The 18,435-nt window shown below is 48.3% G+C and overlaps 1 protein-coding gene across 1 annotated transcript in view; it reads right to left on the minus strand.

The window, feature by feature from the left end:
* Positions 1–14,813, minus strand: part of robo2 (roundabout, axon guidance receptor, homolog 2 (Drosophila)) — a 627,335-nt gene extending 612,522 nt beyond the window's left edge. The window contains exon 1 of the mRNA XM_067993421.1: positions 13,956–14,813. Within this exon, the coding sequence (XP_067849522.1) occupies positions 13,956–14,007 (52 nt within the window). The 5' untranslated portion in view covers positions 14,008–14,813. The remainder of the gene's footprint in view (positions 1–13,955) is intronic.
* Positions 14,814–18,435: the final 3,622 nt, after the last annotated feature.

Raw genomic sequence — 18,435 nt, forward strand, 5'->3', positions numbered from 1 at the left:
GTCTTCGCACTGAGGACACCATCCAACGTGTTGTGTGGCACTACCACCGTGCTAAATGGGATAGATTCAGAACGGATCTAGCAGCTCAAAATTGGGCATCCATGAGGCGCTGTGGGCCATCAGCAGCAGCAGAATTGTGTTCCACCACAATCTGTAACCTCATGGCCCAGCATATTCCTCAATCTACCATTACCAACAAGCCAGGGGATCAACCCTGGTTCAATGAGGAGTGTAGAAGAGCATGCCAGGAGCAGCACCAGGCGTACCTAAAAATGAGGTACCAACCTGGTGAAGCTACAACTCAGGACTACATGCATGCTAAACAGCGGAAGCAACATGCTATAGACAGAGCTAAGCGATTCCACAACCAACGGATCAGATCAAAGCTCTGCAGTCCTGCCACATCCAGTCGTGAATGGTGGTGGACAATTAAACAACTAACGGGAGGAGGAGGCTCTGCAAACATCCCCATTCTCAATGATGGCGGAGTCCAGCACGTGAGTGCAAAAGACAAGGCTGAAGCGTTTGCAACCATCTTCAGCCAGAAGTGCCGAGTGGATGATCCATCTCAGCCTCCTCCCGATATCCCCACCATCACGGAAGCCAGTCTTCGGCCAATTCGATTCACTCCACGTGATATCAAGAAACGGCTGAGTGCACTGGATACAGCAAAGGCTATGGGCCCCGACAACATCCCAGCTGTAGTGCTGAAGACTTGTGCTCCAGAACTAGCTGCACCTCTAGCCAAGCTGTTCCAGTACAGCTACAACACTGGCATCTACCCGACAATGTGGAAAATTGCCCAGGTATGTCCTGTCCACAAAAAGCAGGACAAATCCAATCCGGCCAATTACCGCCCCATCAGTCTACTCTCAATCATGAGCAAAGTGATGGAAGGTGTCGTCGACAGTGCTATCAAGCGGCACTTACTCACCAATAACCTGCTCACCGATGCACAGTTTGGGTTCCGCCAGGACCACTCGGCTCCAGACCTCATTACAGCCTTGGTCCAAACATGGACAAAAGAGCTGAATTCCAGAGGTGAGGTGAGAGTGACTGCCCTTGACATCAAGGCAGCATTTGACCGAGTGTGGCACCAAGGAGCCCCAGTAAAATTGAAGTCCATGGGAATCGGGGGGAAAACTCTCCAGTGGCTGGAGTCATACCTAGCACAAAGGAAGATGGTAGTGGTTGTTGGAGGCCAATCATCTCAGCCCCAGGGCATTGCTGCAGGAGTTCCTCAGGGCAGTGTTCTAGGCCCAACCATCTTCAGCTGCTTCATCAATGACCTTCCCTCCATCATAAGGTCAGAAATGGGGATGTTCGCTGATGACTGCACAGTGTTCAGTTCCATTCGCAACCCCTCAGATAATGAAGCAGTCCGAGCCCGCATGCAGCAAGACCTGGACAACATCCAGGCTTGGGCTCATAAGTGGCAAGTAACATTCGCGCCAGATAAGTGCCAGGCAATGACCATCTCCAACAAGAGAAAGTGTAACCACCTCCCCTTGACATTCAACGGCATTACCATCGCCGAATCCCCCACCATCAACATCCTGGGGGTCACCATTGACCAGAAACTGAACTGGACCAGCCATGTAAATACTGTGGCTACGAGAGCAGGTCAGAGGCTGGGTATTCTGCGGCGAGTGACTCACCTCCTGACTCCCCAAAGCCTTTCCACCATCTACAAGGCACAAGTCAGGAGTGTGATGGAATACTCTCCACTTGCCTGGATGAGAGCAGCTCCAACAACACTCAAGAAGCTCGACACCATCCAAGATAAAGCAGCCCGCTTGACTGGCACCCCATCCACCACCCTAAACATTCACTCCCTTCACCACCGGCGCACTGTGGCTGCAGTGTGTACCATCCACAGGATGCACTGCAGCAACTCGCCAAGGCTTCTTCGACAGCACCTCCCAAACCCGCGACCTCTACCACCTAGAAGGACAAGGGCAGCAGGCGCATGGGAACAACACCACCTGCACGTTCCCCTCCAAGTCACACACCATCCCGACTTGGAAATATATCGCCGTTCCTTCATCGTCGCTGGGTCAAAATCCTGGAACTCCCTTCCTAACAGCACTGTGGGAGAACCGTCACCACACGGACTGCAGCGGTTCAAGAAGGCGGCTCACCACCACCTTCTGGAGGGCAATTAGGGCTGGGCAATAAATGCCGGCCTCCCCAGCGACGCCCACATCCCGTGAACAAATAAAAAAAAACTTTTGGGTGCTGGGGGTCAATTGAAGTTTTCAAGACTGAGATCGGTAGATTTTTGTTTTGTAAGGGCATTGAGAAATCCGGTGTAAAGATGGGTAAATGGAGTTGAGGTACGGATCAGCCATGATCTGATTGAATGGTCGAAGACGTTCGAGGGGCTGAATGGCCTTAACCTGTTCCTGTGTTCCCTGCAGGTCTTAAATGTCTTCCCTGTATCTCGGTGGCCAGAATTCGCAGTGTTTGAGGTGCAGACTGACCAGAGCACCGTCCAGTTTGAGCGTGACTTCCACTCTCTTGCAAGTGTCAGCCCTCGCTCAATGGTAGCACTTTCACCTCTGAGTCAGAGATTGTGGATTCAGTTCCCACTCCAGAGACATGAAGTCCAGGCTGGTACCCAGTGCAGCTACTGAGAGAGTGCTGCACTGCTGAAGAGTGCTGTCTTTCAGATGAGATGCTAAACTGAGGCCCCCTCTGCCCTTTCAGGTAGATGTAAAAGATCTCATAGCATTATTTCAAAGAAGAGCAGGGGAGTTGTCCTGGGCCAATATTTATCTCATAAAAGATTATCTGGTCATCTCTCTCATTGCTGTTTGTGGAACCTTGCTATGCACAAATTGGCTGCTGAAGTGTTTCCTACATTGGCTGTAAAGCACTTTGGGACGTCCTGAGGTCATGAAAGGCGCTATATAAATGCAAGTCTTTGTTTTTTATTCTACTCCTCTGTCTATAGTGTGAGGTCATCCACTTTGGACCTAAGAAAGATAAATCAGAATATTTTCTACATGGTGAGAAGCAGGAACTGTGGAGGAGCAGAGGGATTTAGGGGTCCAAGTACAGAAACCACTAAAAGCTCGTGGACGGGTCCAAAAAATAATTAAAAATGCTAATGGAAAGTTGGCCTTTATCTCGAGAGCTGGAATACAAAGGGGTGGGAATTATGTTCCAGTTATGTAAAACTCTGGTCAGACCACATCTGGAGACTGGGTTCAGTTCTGGGCCCCGCCCCTCAGGAAGGATATATTGGCCTTGGAGGGGGTGCAGCGCAGATTCACCAGAATGATACTGGGGCTAAAAGGGTTAAATTACGAGGACAGGTTGCAGAGACTAGGCTTGTATTCCCTCGAGTATAGAAGATTAAGGGGTGATCTGATTGAGGTGTTTAAGGTGATTAAAGGATTTGATAGGGTCGATAGAGAGAAACTATTTCCTCTGGTGGGGGGAGTCCAGAACAAGGGGGCAGAACCTTAAAATTAGAGCCAGGCCGTTCAGGGGTGATGTCAGGAAGCACTTCTTCACACAAAGGGGAGTGGGAATCTGGAACTCTCTCCCCCAAAAAGCTGTTGAGGCTGGGGGTCAATTGAAAATTTCAAAACGGAGATTGATGGATTTTTGTTGGGTGAGGGGATTAAGGGATAGCGAACCAAGGCGGGTAAATGGAGTTAGGATACAGCCGTGATCTAGTAATTTGAACAGTGGAACAGGCTCGAGGGGCTGAATGGCCTCCTCCATGTTCCTATGTATATATAGCTGGGCGTTCTCTGAGCAAAGAGCACAAACAACAGAGACTGTAATGGAATGAAGAGATGCTCGTATTGTACAGTCTGCAGCCAGGGCTGCTGTTTACAGATTAAATAAAAACATTTTACACAACAATCAGCTTCAGACGTATTCTTTCACAAACTGCACTATTAAAAAATCACTTGAGTGAGAGGTTGAAATCCTTATTTTGCCACATTCGGGCTCGGCTATGATACAATCAGAGATCAATTTCGAGCTTACAGTGAAATAATATAGATTATTTTATCTCTAGTCAAAATGTCATATTTGAATAAATCTGTCACTGGTGTGAACTGGAATCACAGACCTCTCTCCCTCTCTGTGTCCAGGGTGCGACTCACTTCAATCTGCTTTTACAAGTATGAAACAGTTCCTTTGATTTCAAAAATTCTGCTTTGTGCTTTTACTCTCTTTGTGCTTTTACCACATTCATCTGACGAAGGAGAAAGCCTCCGAAAGCTTGTGATTTTCAAATAAATTTGTTGGACTATAACCTGGTGTTGTAAGATTCTTTACATTTGCCAACCCCAGTCCATCAACCGGCATCTCCACATCATGACTCTCTGAAAAGACATACCAAGCCAGAATCAACAGACTCGGCCGTGGCTCAGTGGGCAGCACTCTCTCACCTCTGAGTCACATAGCTCATGGATTCAAGCCCCACTTCAAAGACTTGACCCCATGATCCAGGCCGACTCTCCCAGCGCAGTACTGAGGGAGTGCTGCACTGTCAGAGGTGCCGTCTTTCGGATGAGATGTTAAACCGAGGCCCCGCCTGCTCTCTCAGGTGGATGTAAAAGATCCCACGGCCACTATTTCGAAGGGGAGGCTCGCAGGCACCTATGGAGCCACAGCCTTGAGGAGATGAGGAGAGGAAGAAAACTGGATTAAAAGAGACCAGTCCTGGATTAATATTGCCACAGCGCCTCAAAAGCCCTTTTTGTTTCTCCCGTTGGGTTGGCCAGACATGTTTCAGCTCCAGCGAACTGCCCCTCTGCAGTGAGAGCTGAGAATGTTGTCAGTATAAGAAAACTGCTTAAAGGACAAAACACAGCAAGAAAATGAAGCCAGATAAGAGTGACGGGGAATGATGGGGCTACTTTGTTACAATGGTACTCCAAACTATCATTAAGCCATTGAGACGATGGGCCGTGACACCAGATGGCCGCCTCAGCATTCATTTTGCTTCCTCCAATATTTCCATTTTACTCTCGATACTGTAATTTCTTATATAAATAGCTGTATTTTGGAGTCAGGAACTGAAAGCACCATAAATGCATTTACAAAATAACAGCATATCAAAAGAATCCAATGGCACCCTCTTCAAATGCATTTTATATGAAGGAGTTTGATGACGGTTCCATTTTTCAATCCTGGCCTAGCTAGCGATGATTTCTGTTATATATTTTACTATATCAATGAACAATATTTAAATATTGCTGTGGCTCAGTGGGCAGCACTCTCGCCTCTGAGTCAGAAGGTTGCGGGTTCAAGTCCCACTCCGGAGATTGAGCACAAAATCTAGGGAGACACTCACTGTGCAGTACTGAGGGAGCGCCGCACTGTCGGAGGGTCAGTACTGAGGGAGCGCTGCACTGTCGGAGGGTCAGTACTGAGGGAGCGCTGCACTGTCGGAGGGTCAGTACTGAGGGAGCGCTGCACTGTCGGAGGGTCAGTACTGAGGGAGTGCTGCACTGTCGGAGGGTCAGTACTGAGGGAGCGCTGCACTGTCGGAGGGTCAGTACTGAGGGAGCGCTGCACTGTCGGAGGGTCAGTACTGAGGGAGCGCTGCACTGTCGGAGGGTCAGTACTGAGGGAGCGCCGCACTGTCAGAGGGTCAGTACTGAGGGAGCGCCGCACTGTCAGAGGGTCAGTACTGAGGGAGCGCCGCACTGTCGGAGGGCCAGTACTGAGGGAGTACTGCACTGTCGGAGGGTCAGTACTGAGGGAGCGCCGCACTGTCGGAGGGTCAGTACTGAGGGAGTGCTGCACTGTCGGAGGGGCAGTACTGAGGGAGCGCTGCACTGTCGGAGGGTCAGTACTGAGGGAGTGCCGCACTGTCGGAGGGTCAGTACTGAGGAAGCGCTGCACTGTCGGAGGGTCAGTACTGAGGGAGTGCTGCACTGTCGGAGGGTCAGTACTGAGGGAGCGCCGCACTGTCAGAGGGTCAGTACTGAGGGAGCGCCGCACTGTCAGAGGGTCAGTACTGAGGGAGCACTGCACTGTCATGAGGGCGCGCTGCACTGTCGGAGGGTCAGTACTGAGGGAGCGCCGCACTGTCGGAGGGTCAGTACTGAGGGAGCGCTGCACTGTCGGAGGGTCAGTACTGAGGGAGTGCTGCACTGTCGGAGGGTCAGTACTGAGGGAGTGCTGTACTGAGGGAGTGCTGCACTGTCGGAGGGTCAGTACTGAGGGAGGTGCTGCACTGTCGGAGGGTCAGTACTGAGGGAGTGCTGCACTGTCGGAGGGTCAGTACTGAAGGAGAGCTGCACTGTCGGAGGGTCAGTACTGAGGGAGTGCTGCACTGTCGGAGGGTCAGTACTGAGGGAGCGCTGCACTGTCGGAGGTGCTGTCCTTCGGATAAGACATTAAACCGAGGCCTGGTCTGCCCTCTCAGGTGAACATAAAAGATCCAATGGCCACTATCTTGAAGAAGAGCAGGGGGAGTTCTCCCCGGTGTCCTGGGCCAATATTTATCCCTCAACCAATATCACTAAAATCAGATTATCTGGTCATTACCACATTGCTGTTTGTGGGATCTTGCTGTGTGCAAATTGGCTGCCGCGTTTCCTACATTACAGCAATGACTGCACTTCAAAAAAATACTTAATTTGGCTGTAAAGCGCTTTGGGACATCCTGAGATGGTAAAAGGCACTATACAAATGCAAGTCTTTCTATTTTTCTCCCCCCCCCCCCCCCCCCCACCAAAAGTAAGCAAGTAAAGGCAGGGTGTGGCCAGGCATACAGTTTAGGAGGGTCGCAGCATGAGATCGTCAGTCTGAGTTGAGTGAGCTGGGGTGTCGGGGAGGAAGCTGTAGTTCGTTTCGGTGCTAATGGGATGGGGAGGGCTATAACCACTGGGCATTCCAGCCCCTGATCACTGCCCTGCTGGAGACCACAATGTGAGTGAGGGTCAATCAAAGAGAGGAGAGGGCATCGCAGCTGAAGGGTATGGGTAGGGCACTGGTTATTGGTAGTGAATTCTCACCATGGCAAGTTGTGACATTGAATTCAATAAACCTGGCACCTGTAAAAGTGACCGTGAAGCTGTCGGATTATCGTAAAAAACACTGGTTCACTGATGTCCTTTAGGGAAGGGAACCTGCCGTCCTTACCCGGTCTGGCCTACGTGTGACTCCAGTCCCACATGACGTGTTGGACTCTTAATGTCCTCTGAAGTAGCCACAAGCAAGACAATCAGTTCTTTTAAAAATACAATAATTTCTACAAGGCAGAGGCCCCACCAATACCTTCTGATTTGCAAGGCCTTCTCAGAACGACTGGAGACAGGCAACAAATGCGGCCGTGCCACAGTCACCCAGGTCCCAAAACGAATCAATAAATTCTGCCGCTGGACGATTTTCCCACCTCCTCATCGGCAGGTTCTGACCCCCTGAGTGATGATTCTCCAATGCCATGGCCAAGAGAAAAAGAAAGACTTGTGTTTATATCGTGCCTTTCACTTCCTCGGTACTGCACGAGGAGTATCGGGCCTAGATGTTGCACTCAAGTCTCTGGAGCGGGGCTTGAACCCATGACGTTCTAACTCAGAGAATGGAATCACTCCCCACTGCACCACGGCTGACACCCCTCGGAGAGGAGGCGGGACGGGGCGGGGGGGGGGGGAGCAACAACAACAACAACTTTGACGTAGTAAAATGTCCCAGGGTGCTTCACAGGAGCGAATATCAAACAAAACTTGACACCGAGCCACATAAGGAGATATTAGGACAGGTGACCAAAAGCTTGGTCAAAGAGGTAGGTTTTAAGGAGCATCTTACAGAAGGAGAGCGAGGTAGAGAGGGGGAGAGGTTTAGGGAGGGAATTCCAGAGCTTAGGGCCGAGGCAGCTGAAGGCACGGCCGCCAATGGTGGAGCGATTAAAATCAGGGATGCGCAAGAGGCCAGAATTGGAGGGGAACAGAGATCTCGGAGGGTTGTAGGGCTGGAGGAGGTTACAGAGATAGGGAGGGGTGAGGCCATGGAGGGATTTGAAAACAAGGATGAGAATTTTAAAATCGAGGCGTTCCCAGACCGGGAGCCAAAGTAGGTCAGCGAGCACAGGGGGTGATGGGAGAATGGGACTTGGTGCGAGTTAGGAGATTGGCAGCAGAATTTTGGATGAGCTCAGGTTTAGGGAGGGTGAAAGATGGCAGGCCGGGCAGGAGAGCATAGTCGAGTCTGGAGGTAACAAAGGCATGGAGGCAACAGACAGCTGTTTGTATTAAGCAGGTTGTGGGCCAGATGTTACTCAGTAATTAGGTGTTTTGCTCTTAGAGAAACAAAGGCCTGTTCAATCTGCTCTAGGAAGGAATTGTTGGGTAAGGCGGGGGAGAGGTGGGGAGAGGGAGGAGGGGGGCGGAGGTGGGGTTGAGGGGGAGAAGAGCAGTTGAGAAATGCTTCATTGCCCCCTCAACATCCCGTGTTTAACTTTACATACGCCCATCCTACCAGGAAAGAGTGATCCGTAAAAGACAGAATAAATTATGTTGTTTTCTAGGTTTTTTTGGCCAACTAGTTAATTGCATTTGTTTCATACAAACAATCCCGTACATTAATTACATTCTGGAACACACAACCCACTCGGATTTGTGCTGTCAGTTTCACTGAGCTGGTTAATTGCATTCACTCTGGGCCACCCCTTGACTCAGTACACTCCCTTATATATTAATGAATAATTAAATCTATAGAAGTTACAGTTAGCATTTCAGCATTCTCTGCACATAAGCAATGTACAATCGACATCTAAATATTAAATAGAGCCTGATGGATGACCCTATGACGGGACATTATCTGGGAGGTGACTCCATTCATTGTCAGGCCCCCCTCTCTCTCTCTCTCTCTCCACACTGCAATCCAGCTTCCACCCTCTCTATTTTATCAGTACTACTTGCATTTCTATAGCGCCTTTCATGACCTCAGGACGTCCCAAAGTGCTTTACAGCCAATTAAGTACTTTTGAAGTGTAGTCACTGTTGTAATGTAAGAAATGCGGCGGCCAATTTGCGCACAGCAAGATCCCACAAACAGCAATGGGATAAATCATACATTCATCTGTTTTAATGATGCTTTTTGAGGAACTTATATTGGCCAGGACACCGGGGAGAGCTCCCCTGCTCTGCTTCAAATAGTGGCTGTGGGATCTTTTACAGCCACCTGCAAGTCAGATTGTGATTTACATCACATCCCAAAGACGGCACCTCCCACAGTGCGGCATTCCCTCAGTACTGACCCTCCGACAGTGCAGCGGTCCCTCGGTACTGACCCTCCGACAGTGCAGCGCTCCCTCGGTACTGACCCTCCGACAGTGCAGCACTCCCTCAGTACTGACCCTCCGACAGTGCAGCACTCCCTCAGTACTGACCCTCCGACAGTGCAGCGCTCCCTCAGTACTGACCCTCCCACATTGCAGCACTCCCTCAGTACTGACCCTCCGACAGTGCAGCACTCCCTCAGTACTGACCCTCCGACAGTGCAGCGCTCCCTCAGTACTGCACTGGGAGGGTCAGCCTGGATTTTGTGCTCAAGTCTCTGGAGTGGGACTTGAACCCACACCCGTGTGACTACCAGAGATGAGAGGGCTATCCACTGAACCACAGCTGACTGTGAAGTCAACACTCCCCTAAAATTTCCTCCTGTGTGCCTGTCCTTCACATGATTGCCCCCCTCTCTGCCTTCTCACTGTGTTGAAGTCAAAAAGGACAATTTTAACTCCCTTCCCCTGGTGATAGTGATGATCACCAGAGTCGAATATCATCACATAACTTGCAGGAAGGGTGTAACACCCCATCTGTCTGTCGCAGTGACCGGAGGTTTGAAACTATATTACATTCCACTCCAGCTGAAGGCTAAGATTTACCAAAAATAATCCTTTAGTGTCTCTTTAGTTTGACCAGTGATACAATAATAGTTACAGATAAACTGTCACACTCCTGGGACAAGATTCAAGAAAAGCTAGTTATTGGGTAGGTGATGTCTCTCCACTGGAGCCTCCAACCTACGTTCTCCCCCATCCCAAACATTCTTATCTCTCTATTTTATTGGCTCCCACTATGATCATTGCACCTCTGAACTTTCCTCTCTTGTTCCTCCTAAAATCCCAATCTCCCATCCCACACACTCTTCCTCCTTCCTGACCCTCACTGTGTTGAAGCTGTGTTTAGTTATGTGTACGGTAGTGTAGTGATTATGTTACTGGACTAGTAATCCAGAGGCCAGGACTAGGAATGTTAGTTGGAGAATTTGAATTCAGTTTAAGAAAACTGGTCTCAGTAAAAGTGACCGTGAAGCTGTCAGATTGTCGTTAAAAACCCAACTGGTTCACTAATGCCCTTTAGGGAAGGAAACCTGCCGTCCTTACCCGGTCTGGGCCTATATGTGACTCCAGTCCCACACCAGCATGGTTGACTCTTACCTGCCCTCTGAAGTAGTTTATCCAGCGTCTCAGATGTACCAAACCTGCTACCAGTGGTTCAGGGAGCAGGCCCACCACCACCTTTTCGGGGCAATTAGGGATGGGCAATAAATACCGGCCACATCCCGAGAATTAATTTTAAAAAAGAGAAATCCAGACTCATCACACCATCTTCTAATCTAACTTATTCTTTCCCGGAACTGCAAACCCCTGGAACCCCTCACCTCTGTCAGTCTTCCCTTCCTCCTACGATCTACATGAAGAAGCCAAGGTCCATTGGGTATGACGTCAAGGGAAAGAAAGAGCTGGGATTAATCCAGAAGTAGTGCTTATGCCTCACCTAACCACCACCTCCTGATTCATCCCATCTGGGTTTTTTTCCCATTTCAACTTTGGCCTGGTACCCAATTGGCCTTGGTTTCTCAATGTTTTGAAATTCACATGGACAGAATCCATTGCACAATTGGGCACAGAGGAGACCATTTGAAGGTTACAATTCCGAGGGGTCCTGGACTTAATGGCCCAAAGCTCCTAGTCGATGATAACGGGGGAGGGGGAGAGGGATACTGTGAGATGCTGGAATATAGTCCTTCAATGAATATATACACGAGTAACCTCACCCACATGGCTCCCGTTCATGGACAGTGTTACAGTGCCCAACAAATTCCAAGAGCGAGAGTGCATCCTCTCAAAACCCCAAAACCACCTCTCACCAATAAAACAACGTCATTTCCACTCAGACATAAATTCAACCCTTTAAAAATCAGACAAGAATAAAACAGGGACCTCAAGAGCCGGAGATGGGGAGGGAACGTGCCGTGCAATGTTGAAGATATTGGTTGAACCACTGCACCGATTCCGCCTCTGTTATCAGCCTGATGGATCAAATTCATGCACAATCATCGTGTAAAGTTTTCAGTGTCAGGGATTAACCAGTCTCAGCTAGCAGTGTGTGGGTATGGCTGCAAACTCTGGACTTTCAGTAGATTTACTGATGCTGCCTGCACTCTTCATGCATCATTACAGGTTCACACTCCCTCGACCAGATGCCAAAAGGATTATTTTTCTACTTGTGTCATTTCGATTTCAAAATGGGTTAAGGCCCGCGTTAAAACAGCAGGAATCGGAATTTATGCTGACGTGTTAACAGGTGCACAGAGAGGAAATTAAATCTGAAAACATTCTTTTTGAAATAGACTTTTTTCTGTTGTTGCCCCTTGATGTGGAGACGGGAGTTATTCGGGTTCACAATGAAGAGCAAAACAATCGGAGCCAGGGTCTGTCCCCAGTCTCCCTCCCTCCCTCCCTCACCTTCTGCACTTTGCAGAAAGCTAATCACACCGACTGCAATTTGGATCGGACCCCAGCCCCTCCTCCCCTCCCCACCCCTTCTCTCCCCCACCCCTTCTCTCCCTCCCCCCTTCCCACTCCACCCCTCCCCACTCCACCCCTTCTCCCCCCTCCCCTCCCCACCCCTTCTCCCCCCCACCCCTTCTCTCCCTCCCCCCTTCCCACTCCACCCCTCCCCACTCCACCCCTTCTCCCCCCTCCCCACTCCACCCCTTCTCCCCCCTCCCCCCTTCCCACTCCACCCCTTCTCCCCCCTCCCCACTCCACCCCTTCTCTCCCCTCCCTCTTTCCCCCCTCCTTTCCCTCCTCTATCTGATGTGGGACTTGGAACAGATCTGATATAATTGGGAATTGTCAAGGAGCAGGGCGGAGGAACAATGCCCTCTTACGATTTATCAGATCTCTGCAGACTTTCTTCACCACTCTGCTGATCATTTCAATTCCTTTTTCGCAGTAAAAAAAAGTCATCCAGTAATTTGAATTAAGCAAAATGTAAATAACACCGTCTCATTGAAATTGGGGGAATGATCAGTTAATGTGAATGAAACAGCTTTAATTAGGAGTAAACTATTCTCACTTTATCCTTATCAAGGTGACGCACATTGAACGGATTCTTATGGAGGTTCGTTTGATATCCCAGGATCCTTAACATAACTTGTCACTTTAATACAAGGACCTGGATTTAAAGGTCCCTCTTGTTAAAAGGGACGATCTGGGTGAATGCATTGGATTACGGTTCACAAATCATTCAACTCCAGATCATGATGGGCTTGGGATGGGAAGGGAGGAAGGAAGCGGAGGGGAGGGTTGGGATGGGAAGGGAGGGAGGGGAGGGTTGGGATGGGAGGGGAGGGTTGGGAGGCAATGGAGGGGAGGGAGGGAGGGGAGGGTTGGAATGGGAAGGGAGGGAGGGGAGGGTTGGAATGGGAAGGGAGGGAGGGGAGGGTTGGAATGGGAAGGGAGGGAGGGGAGGGTTGGAATGGGAAGGGAGGGAGGGGAGGGTTGGAATGGGTTGGAATAGGAAGGGAGGGGAGGGGAGGAAGGGAGGGAATGGGATGCTCATCAGAAAATCGCGGACTGGCTGACGTGAAATTGACAAGAATTCGCAAAAAAAAACATTTTTCTACTGAACATCAACTTTACTGCCCCTTCCCAATCCTCCCATTAAAAACTCTTAACACATCACTGTAACCCGGCACAGATCGGCTCCTGGATTTTGGGATAATTGTTGGTGCTGTGGGATTTTGGATGAGAATTATCTGGATCATCCCAGGAGCTGCTCCCACTTCCCCATCAGCTCCTCACATCATCTCCCTGTCGATCCACTCTCTCACTCTCTCTCTTCCAGTTATCAGCATAATCTTAACAGTCATTGAGTCTCAGATCCGTGCTTCTCACCAACGGAGATCTAATAATACGGTTCAGGACATGTGTTTCACCCAGTTAGATACATGCAGTAAAACACTGTCCACTGGCTGGATATTCAATGACCAATCCCCTTCCTTATGTGTCAGCGGAAAAACCATCCCAGTTCTCTCAAAAGGTCCCTCACTCCTTGGGCTCATTTTCCTATTTTAAAAGATGAGCAGATACTGCTGGGACCGGTTCGGTTTAAGGACATTAAAGAGTAAACGCCCCCCAAAATGCACTCTATTGAATGCTTCCCGATCGACGAGAGGGGGAAACACTCCCGAATTTGAAATCACACTCTCCCAATCACCATGCGCTCCAGAACCCAACCCCAAGTATTCCCCTCCCTCCATAAACCCAGGGATTTATAGATCAGCGGCCGTTCTCTAACCCCCTTTACACACACACCCCCCGCCTCAATCCGAAACTGGCCCCTGTAAGTGCATTAAACTGTGCTTTTGAGGGTTTTAATCTGCTCTCTGACTCGGGGAACCAGAATTCCGGCCTCAAGCTGAATCTTTGAAGTTGCGCATCTTAACGTGAAAGGGCACTTTAAACATTCAGAACTCAGTGATATGAAATAAAACACAAGCTTTCTTTTCTGTTGCAAGTATTGATTTCTACATTAAATGCACGAAAGACTTTAACCAAACCCTCTCAAAATAACAAGACCACTCCCCAAGACCAAACTTGCTGGCAAATGCACCATTCTCAAGGTTGAATAGCGGACCACAGGCTGAGTGGTAATTCCTCCAAATCTTGACTTTTAAGGACTTACCATAAACTTGGGAAAATAATCCACAGACAACGAGATGTGTCAGCAAACCCATCCTGTGTTAAAACTGGAGTGTGCCGGATTGCGAGACAATTTCCAAGGAAAGAGAGAGATTGGAACAAAAAAAACTGATGCAAAAAATATCTATAATTTGTTGGAAGAGGTGAGAATAAATAGAGAAAGAGGCGGCGGCAGCAGCAGCAAGTTGGAATAGTTCCCCGAGCGACTGAAGGGATGCAGTTTGATCTCCAATGTATTCACAGCCGGTTTCGTTGGTGGGACTCGGAATAAATCAATCAGCTAGACCCTCAGCAAGAAAGAAAAACCTCCGGGAGCATCCAGAACACACTCAGCACCAAGGCTTAACTTCCTCCCCAGGCCTGGAGAGTGGAGAGTTAGGAGCAAAGATCGGCGAGGCGAATTAGATTCCTTGGATCTTTTGATGTCTAAAACACAATTTGAAAAATAACACACACACACACACATATATATATATATGATATGTCCTCGGCCCACCGTCAGATTCTCGGTGAATGCTCAACAGAGTTTAAATGGGATCAATTGGGGTTTATTTCCACTTCTGCCATTTGGTTCCTTATGGCAAACCCTTCAGAATAATCCGGTTGCATTCCTCCTCTGTGTCCTTACACTTCTTTCCTTTTCTCTAGTGTCTGTGTGTGTGTATGTATCTCTCTCGTTCAGTCCAGCACACACACACACACCACACACACGCACTGATGTGCTGTGAACGAACATACCCTCAGCTCTGAAATGACACATGCACAGGGAGAGAAAAAAAATCCACACACACACACAACTTGGAAAAAAAGGGGGTGGAGAGAAAGAGTGAGAAAGGAGGGGAGGACTGGAATCAACCATCCAACCAAAAGAGAGAGAGAGAGCCAGCCAGAGGAGAGAGATTCAGTCTAGCAACTACTTAAATACTTTTAATGCTCATTTGCAGATCCGCAAGAAAAAGGAAATGATTTTTTAAAAACTCCTAATCCTCAACTTGGCAGATTCTCTCCCCTCCCTCTCTCCAATTCCTCCAGTTAACCAGACACAGTGGAGACTGCAGCCTGTAAGGGAGTTTCTCATCTGGGGCTGGGTACAGTGCACGTTTACCACGCTGTTATATACAAGCAGTTTCTACACTTTTAAACAATGTTTCCATAACTAATCAGTCATCATTTAACTCCAAACATGTCAAGAGAGATTTAGAGAGAGAGAGAAAAAAGCATTTCTCTCTGTCCCCTGCTCTGTATACAGTGCAAAATCATTTGCTCCTAATTTTTTTTAGTGGCCATCAAATAAGAACGGAAAAGGTTAAAATTTTGACTATAAAATCTATTCATTTTATTGAACATATAAAATGCCATTGTTCAATAGAAATTTGAGGTTCCGATTCCGACTGGCTGCCAGGCGTTATGCAAAAAAATATATATCCACTCCCAGCTCGGTCTGCCTGAAATATTTGCTTTTTTTAAAAAAAAGAAACACTGGAATTTTTATTTCGTTAATGATTTTTCTCTCCCTCTTTCTGGCGGGGGAAAGAATCGGACCAAAGGATCGCATTTAGTCTGAACTTTTAACAGTTATTGCAGGAGAGAGAACCAGAGATGAGGAACGAGAGATACAGAGAGATAACGATCATCAAACCTAAAATAAATGCATCTTTTGTTGTTTTTTTTTTGGTTGGAGATTTTCTGTAGGAAGGAGAGTGCTGGAAAGGAACCGCTGAGCTCTCCCTTGCAGGCTGGGAGCAGGGCCCTGGCACTGAATGTGACTGTGCTCATCACAGACATATCCTACAAGTTATTTGATGGTCTGCCTGGTTGAATCCATCCCCTCTCTCCCTTTGCCTTTCACACACAATGTGCTGCTGGGGTAATGAGGTGAAACAGGAGAGAGAATTCATGGAGTACAAACAGTCTCTAGCGCCTCCTGCCGATCCCATATCCACACACACACTTCTCAAAACACCAGGTCCTTCCAGCTATTATTCTTTGGAAAATGTCAATAAAATCCCCACAATATATCAATCAGTTTTCCAAAACAAATTTGAAGAGTAGCCACTGTTGTAATGTAGGAAACACGCCAGCCAGTTTGTGCACAACAAGATCCCACAAACAGTGATATGATAATGACCAGATAATCTTTTTTTTCAGTGATGTTGGTTGAGGGATAAATATCGGCCCCAGGACACCGGGGAGAACTCCCCCTGCTCTTCTTTCAATAGTGGCCGTGGGATCTTTTACATCCACCTGAGAGGGCAGACGGGGTCTCGGTTTAACGTCTCATCCGAAAGACGGTACCTCCGACAGTGCAGCACTCCCTCAGTACTGCACTGGGTGTGTCAGCCTGGATTATGGTCTCAAGTCTCTCGAGTGGGACTCAAACCCACGACCTACTGACTCAGAGATGTCACTTTAGAACCAACTAGCATTCCTGAGAATGACGCAGTTTAATTTGCTGCCCTGTTTTTGATCCTTTCCTAAAAGAGGACATTGGCAGTTATCTGAGGTTAGTTAGTTATGACTGTGATGAGTCATAAGCAACTGCGGTCTCTTGGAGTCTTGCTCGATGCCTGAGGGATTCGGAGAGAAATTTCTTTGGGTTCGTCCTGAATTGGCCGAGGCTTTTTTTCTGTTTTGCTTTGCCTCTCCTTGGCTGGTAAAGGGTTGGGTGGACAGTTTTCAAGTCTGCACTATTGACTGGTGGACAGTTTTAGAAGTTTTCATGTGTGTGTGTGTGCACTTGTGCATGTGCCTGCATGTATGTGCATGTGCATGCGTGTGTGCTTTTGCATGTGTGTGCATGTGTGCATTTGCATGTGCATGTTTGCATGTGAGTGTGTGTGCATTTTCATGTGTGTGTGTGTTCGCATGTGTGCATGTGCATGTGCATGAGTGTGTGTGCATTTGCGTGTGTGTGTTTGAGTGTGTGTGCATTTGCATGTGTGTATCTGTGCGTGTGAGTGCGTTTGCATATGTGTGTTTGCATATATGTGTGCGTGTGCATGAGTGTGTCTGCATTCGCATGTGTGTGTCTGTGCGTGTGTGTGCGTTTGCATATGTGTGTTTGCATATGTGTGTGCGTTTGCATGTGTGCGTGTGCATGTGAATTTGTGTGCATTTGCATGTGCGTGTCTGTGCGTGTGTGCGTTTGCATATGTGTGCGTTTGCATATGTGTGCGTGCATTTACATGTATGTCTGTGCATGTGTGTGCATTTGCGTGTGTGTGTGCACATGTGGGTATGGACATTGGCAAAGGACGGGGCCAAACTGGGCAATGAGATCCTCCACACACTGCCAGCCTCTCGACACTCACTCCAGAGGGTCCCGCAAGGTTGGCCAGTCGGACGAGGCACTGGAGGGAAGGCTGCCTGTGGAGACTGAATCCAAGCAATGGTCAGCACCTTCAGCGGAGGAGGGGGAGAAGATGGGAGGGGTGAAGAAGAAGAAGATATGGTCGGGGAGGAGGGATTGTATCAGCCTGTGATACATCAACACACTGCAACGTAGAGTGAGCACGTTCCTGAAGCTAACTGCAGATGACACCAGATAGAAAGGTACTAGACGGAGTGTACAGGTGTGCTGTGAAGCTGTGATTGATCTAAAAATACTTAGTGTGCTAAAGATGCAGGAACTCACATCAGCCCCATCTTATCAATCAATATCCTTCATGAAAACAGGCGGTGGAAACCTACAAATCTTTATGTGAATCTATATTGATTTTTCTGATTCACAAAATGAAATTAAATTATTTTTTAAAAATTCATTCTTGGGGTGTGGGAGTCACTGCGAAGGCTGGCATTTATTGCCTGTTCCTAGCTGGCCTGATGCAAATGAGTGCCTTTGCTGGTCCACATCAGAGAGCAGTTAAGACACAACCATGTTTGGTGTGGGACTGGAGTCACGTACAGGCCCAGACCGGGTAAGGACGGCAAGTTTCCTCCCCTAAAGGATATTAGTGAACCAGTTGGGTTTTTCGGACAATCCAACAGATGCACGGTCACTTTTATTGAGGCCAGATTTTTACTTCCAGAATTTATAAACTAAATTCAAATTCTCCAGCTGCCATGGTGAGATTTCAACTCATGTTCTTTGGATTATTAGTCCAGTAGCAGAACCACTGCACTCCATATTTATTGTATTTGCCTCCCCCCCCCCATAATTTTAATTAAAAAAGGGGAGAACTTTAACTCCTGCTGCCTGGTGTAAACTGGGCAGAACCTTCAGCTTTCTAAGACCCAAGCTCTGGAATTCCCACCCTTAATCTCTCCCCCTCTCCACCTCTCTCTCCTCCTTTAAGACACTCCTTAAAACCTACCTCTTTGACAGAGCTTTTGGTCACCTTATGTGGCTCAGTGTAAAATTTTGTTTGATAATCACTCCTGTGACACGCCTTGGGACATTTTACTACATTAAAGGCGCTATATGAAGCCCGTGGACTAAAAGGGGCAGTGGCAGCATGGATATA

Source organism: Heptranchias perlo, chromosome 11 (assembly GCF_035084215.1).
Source record: "Heptranchias perlo isolate sHepPer1 chromosome 11, sHepPer1.hap1, whole genome shotgun sequence".
NCBI lineage: Eukaryota > Metazoa > Chordata > Chondrichthyes > Hexanchiformes > Hexanchidae > Heptranchias > Heptranchias perlo.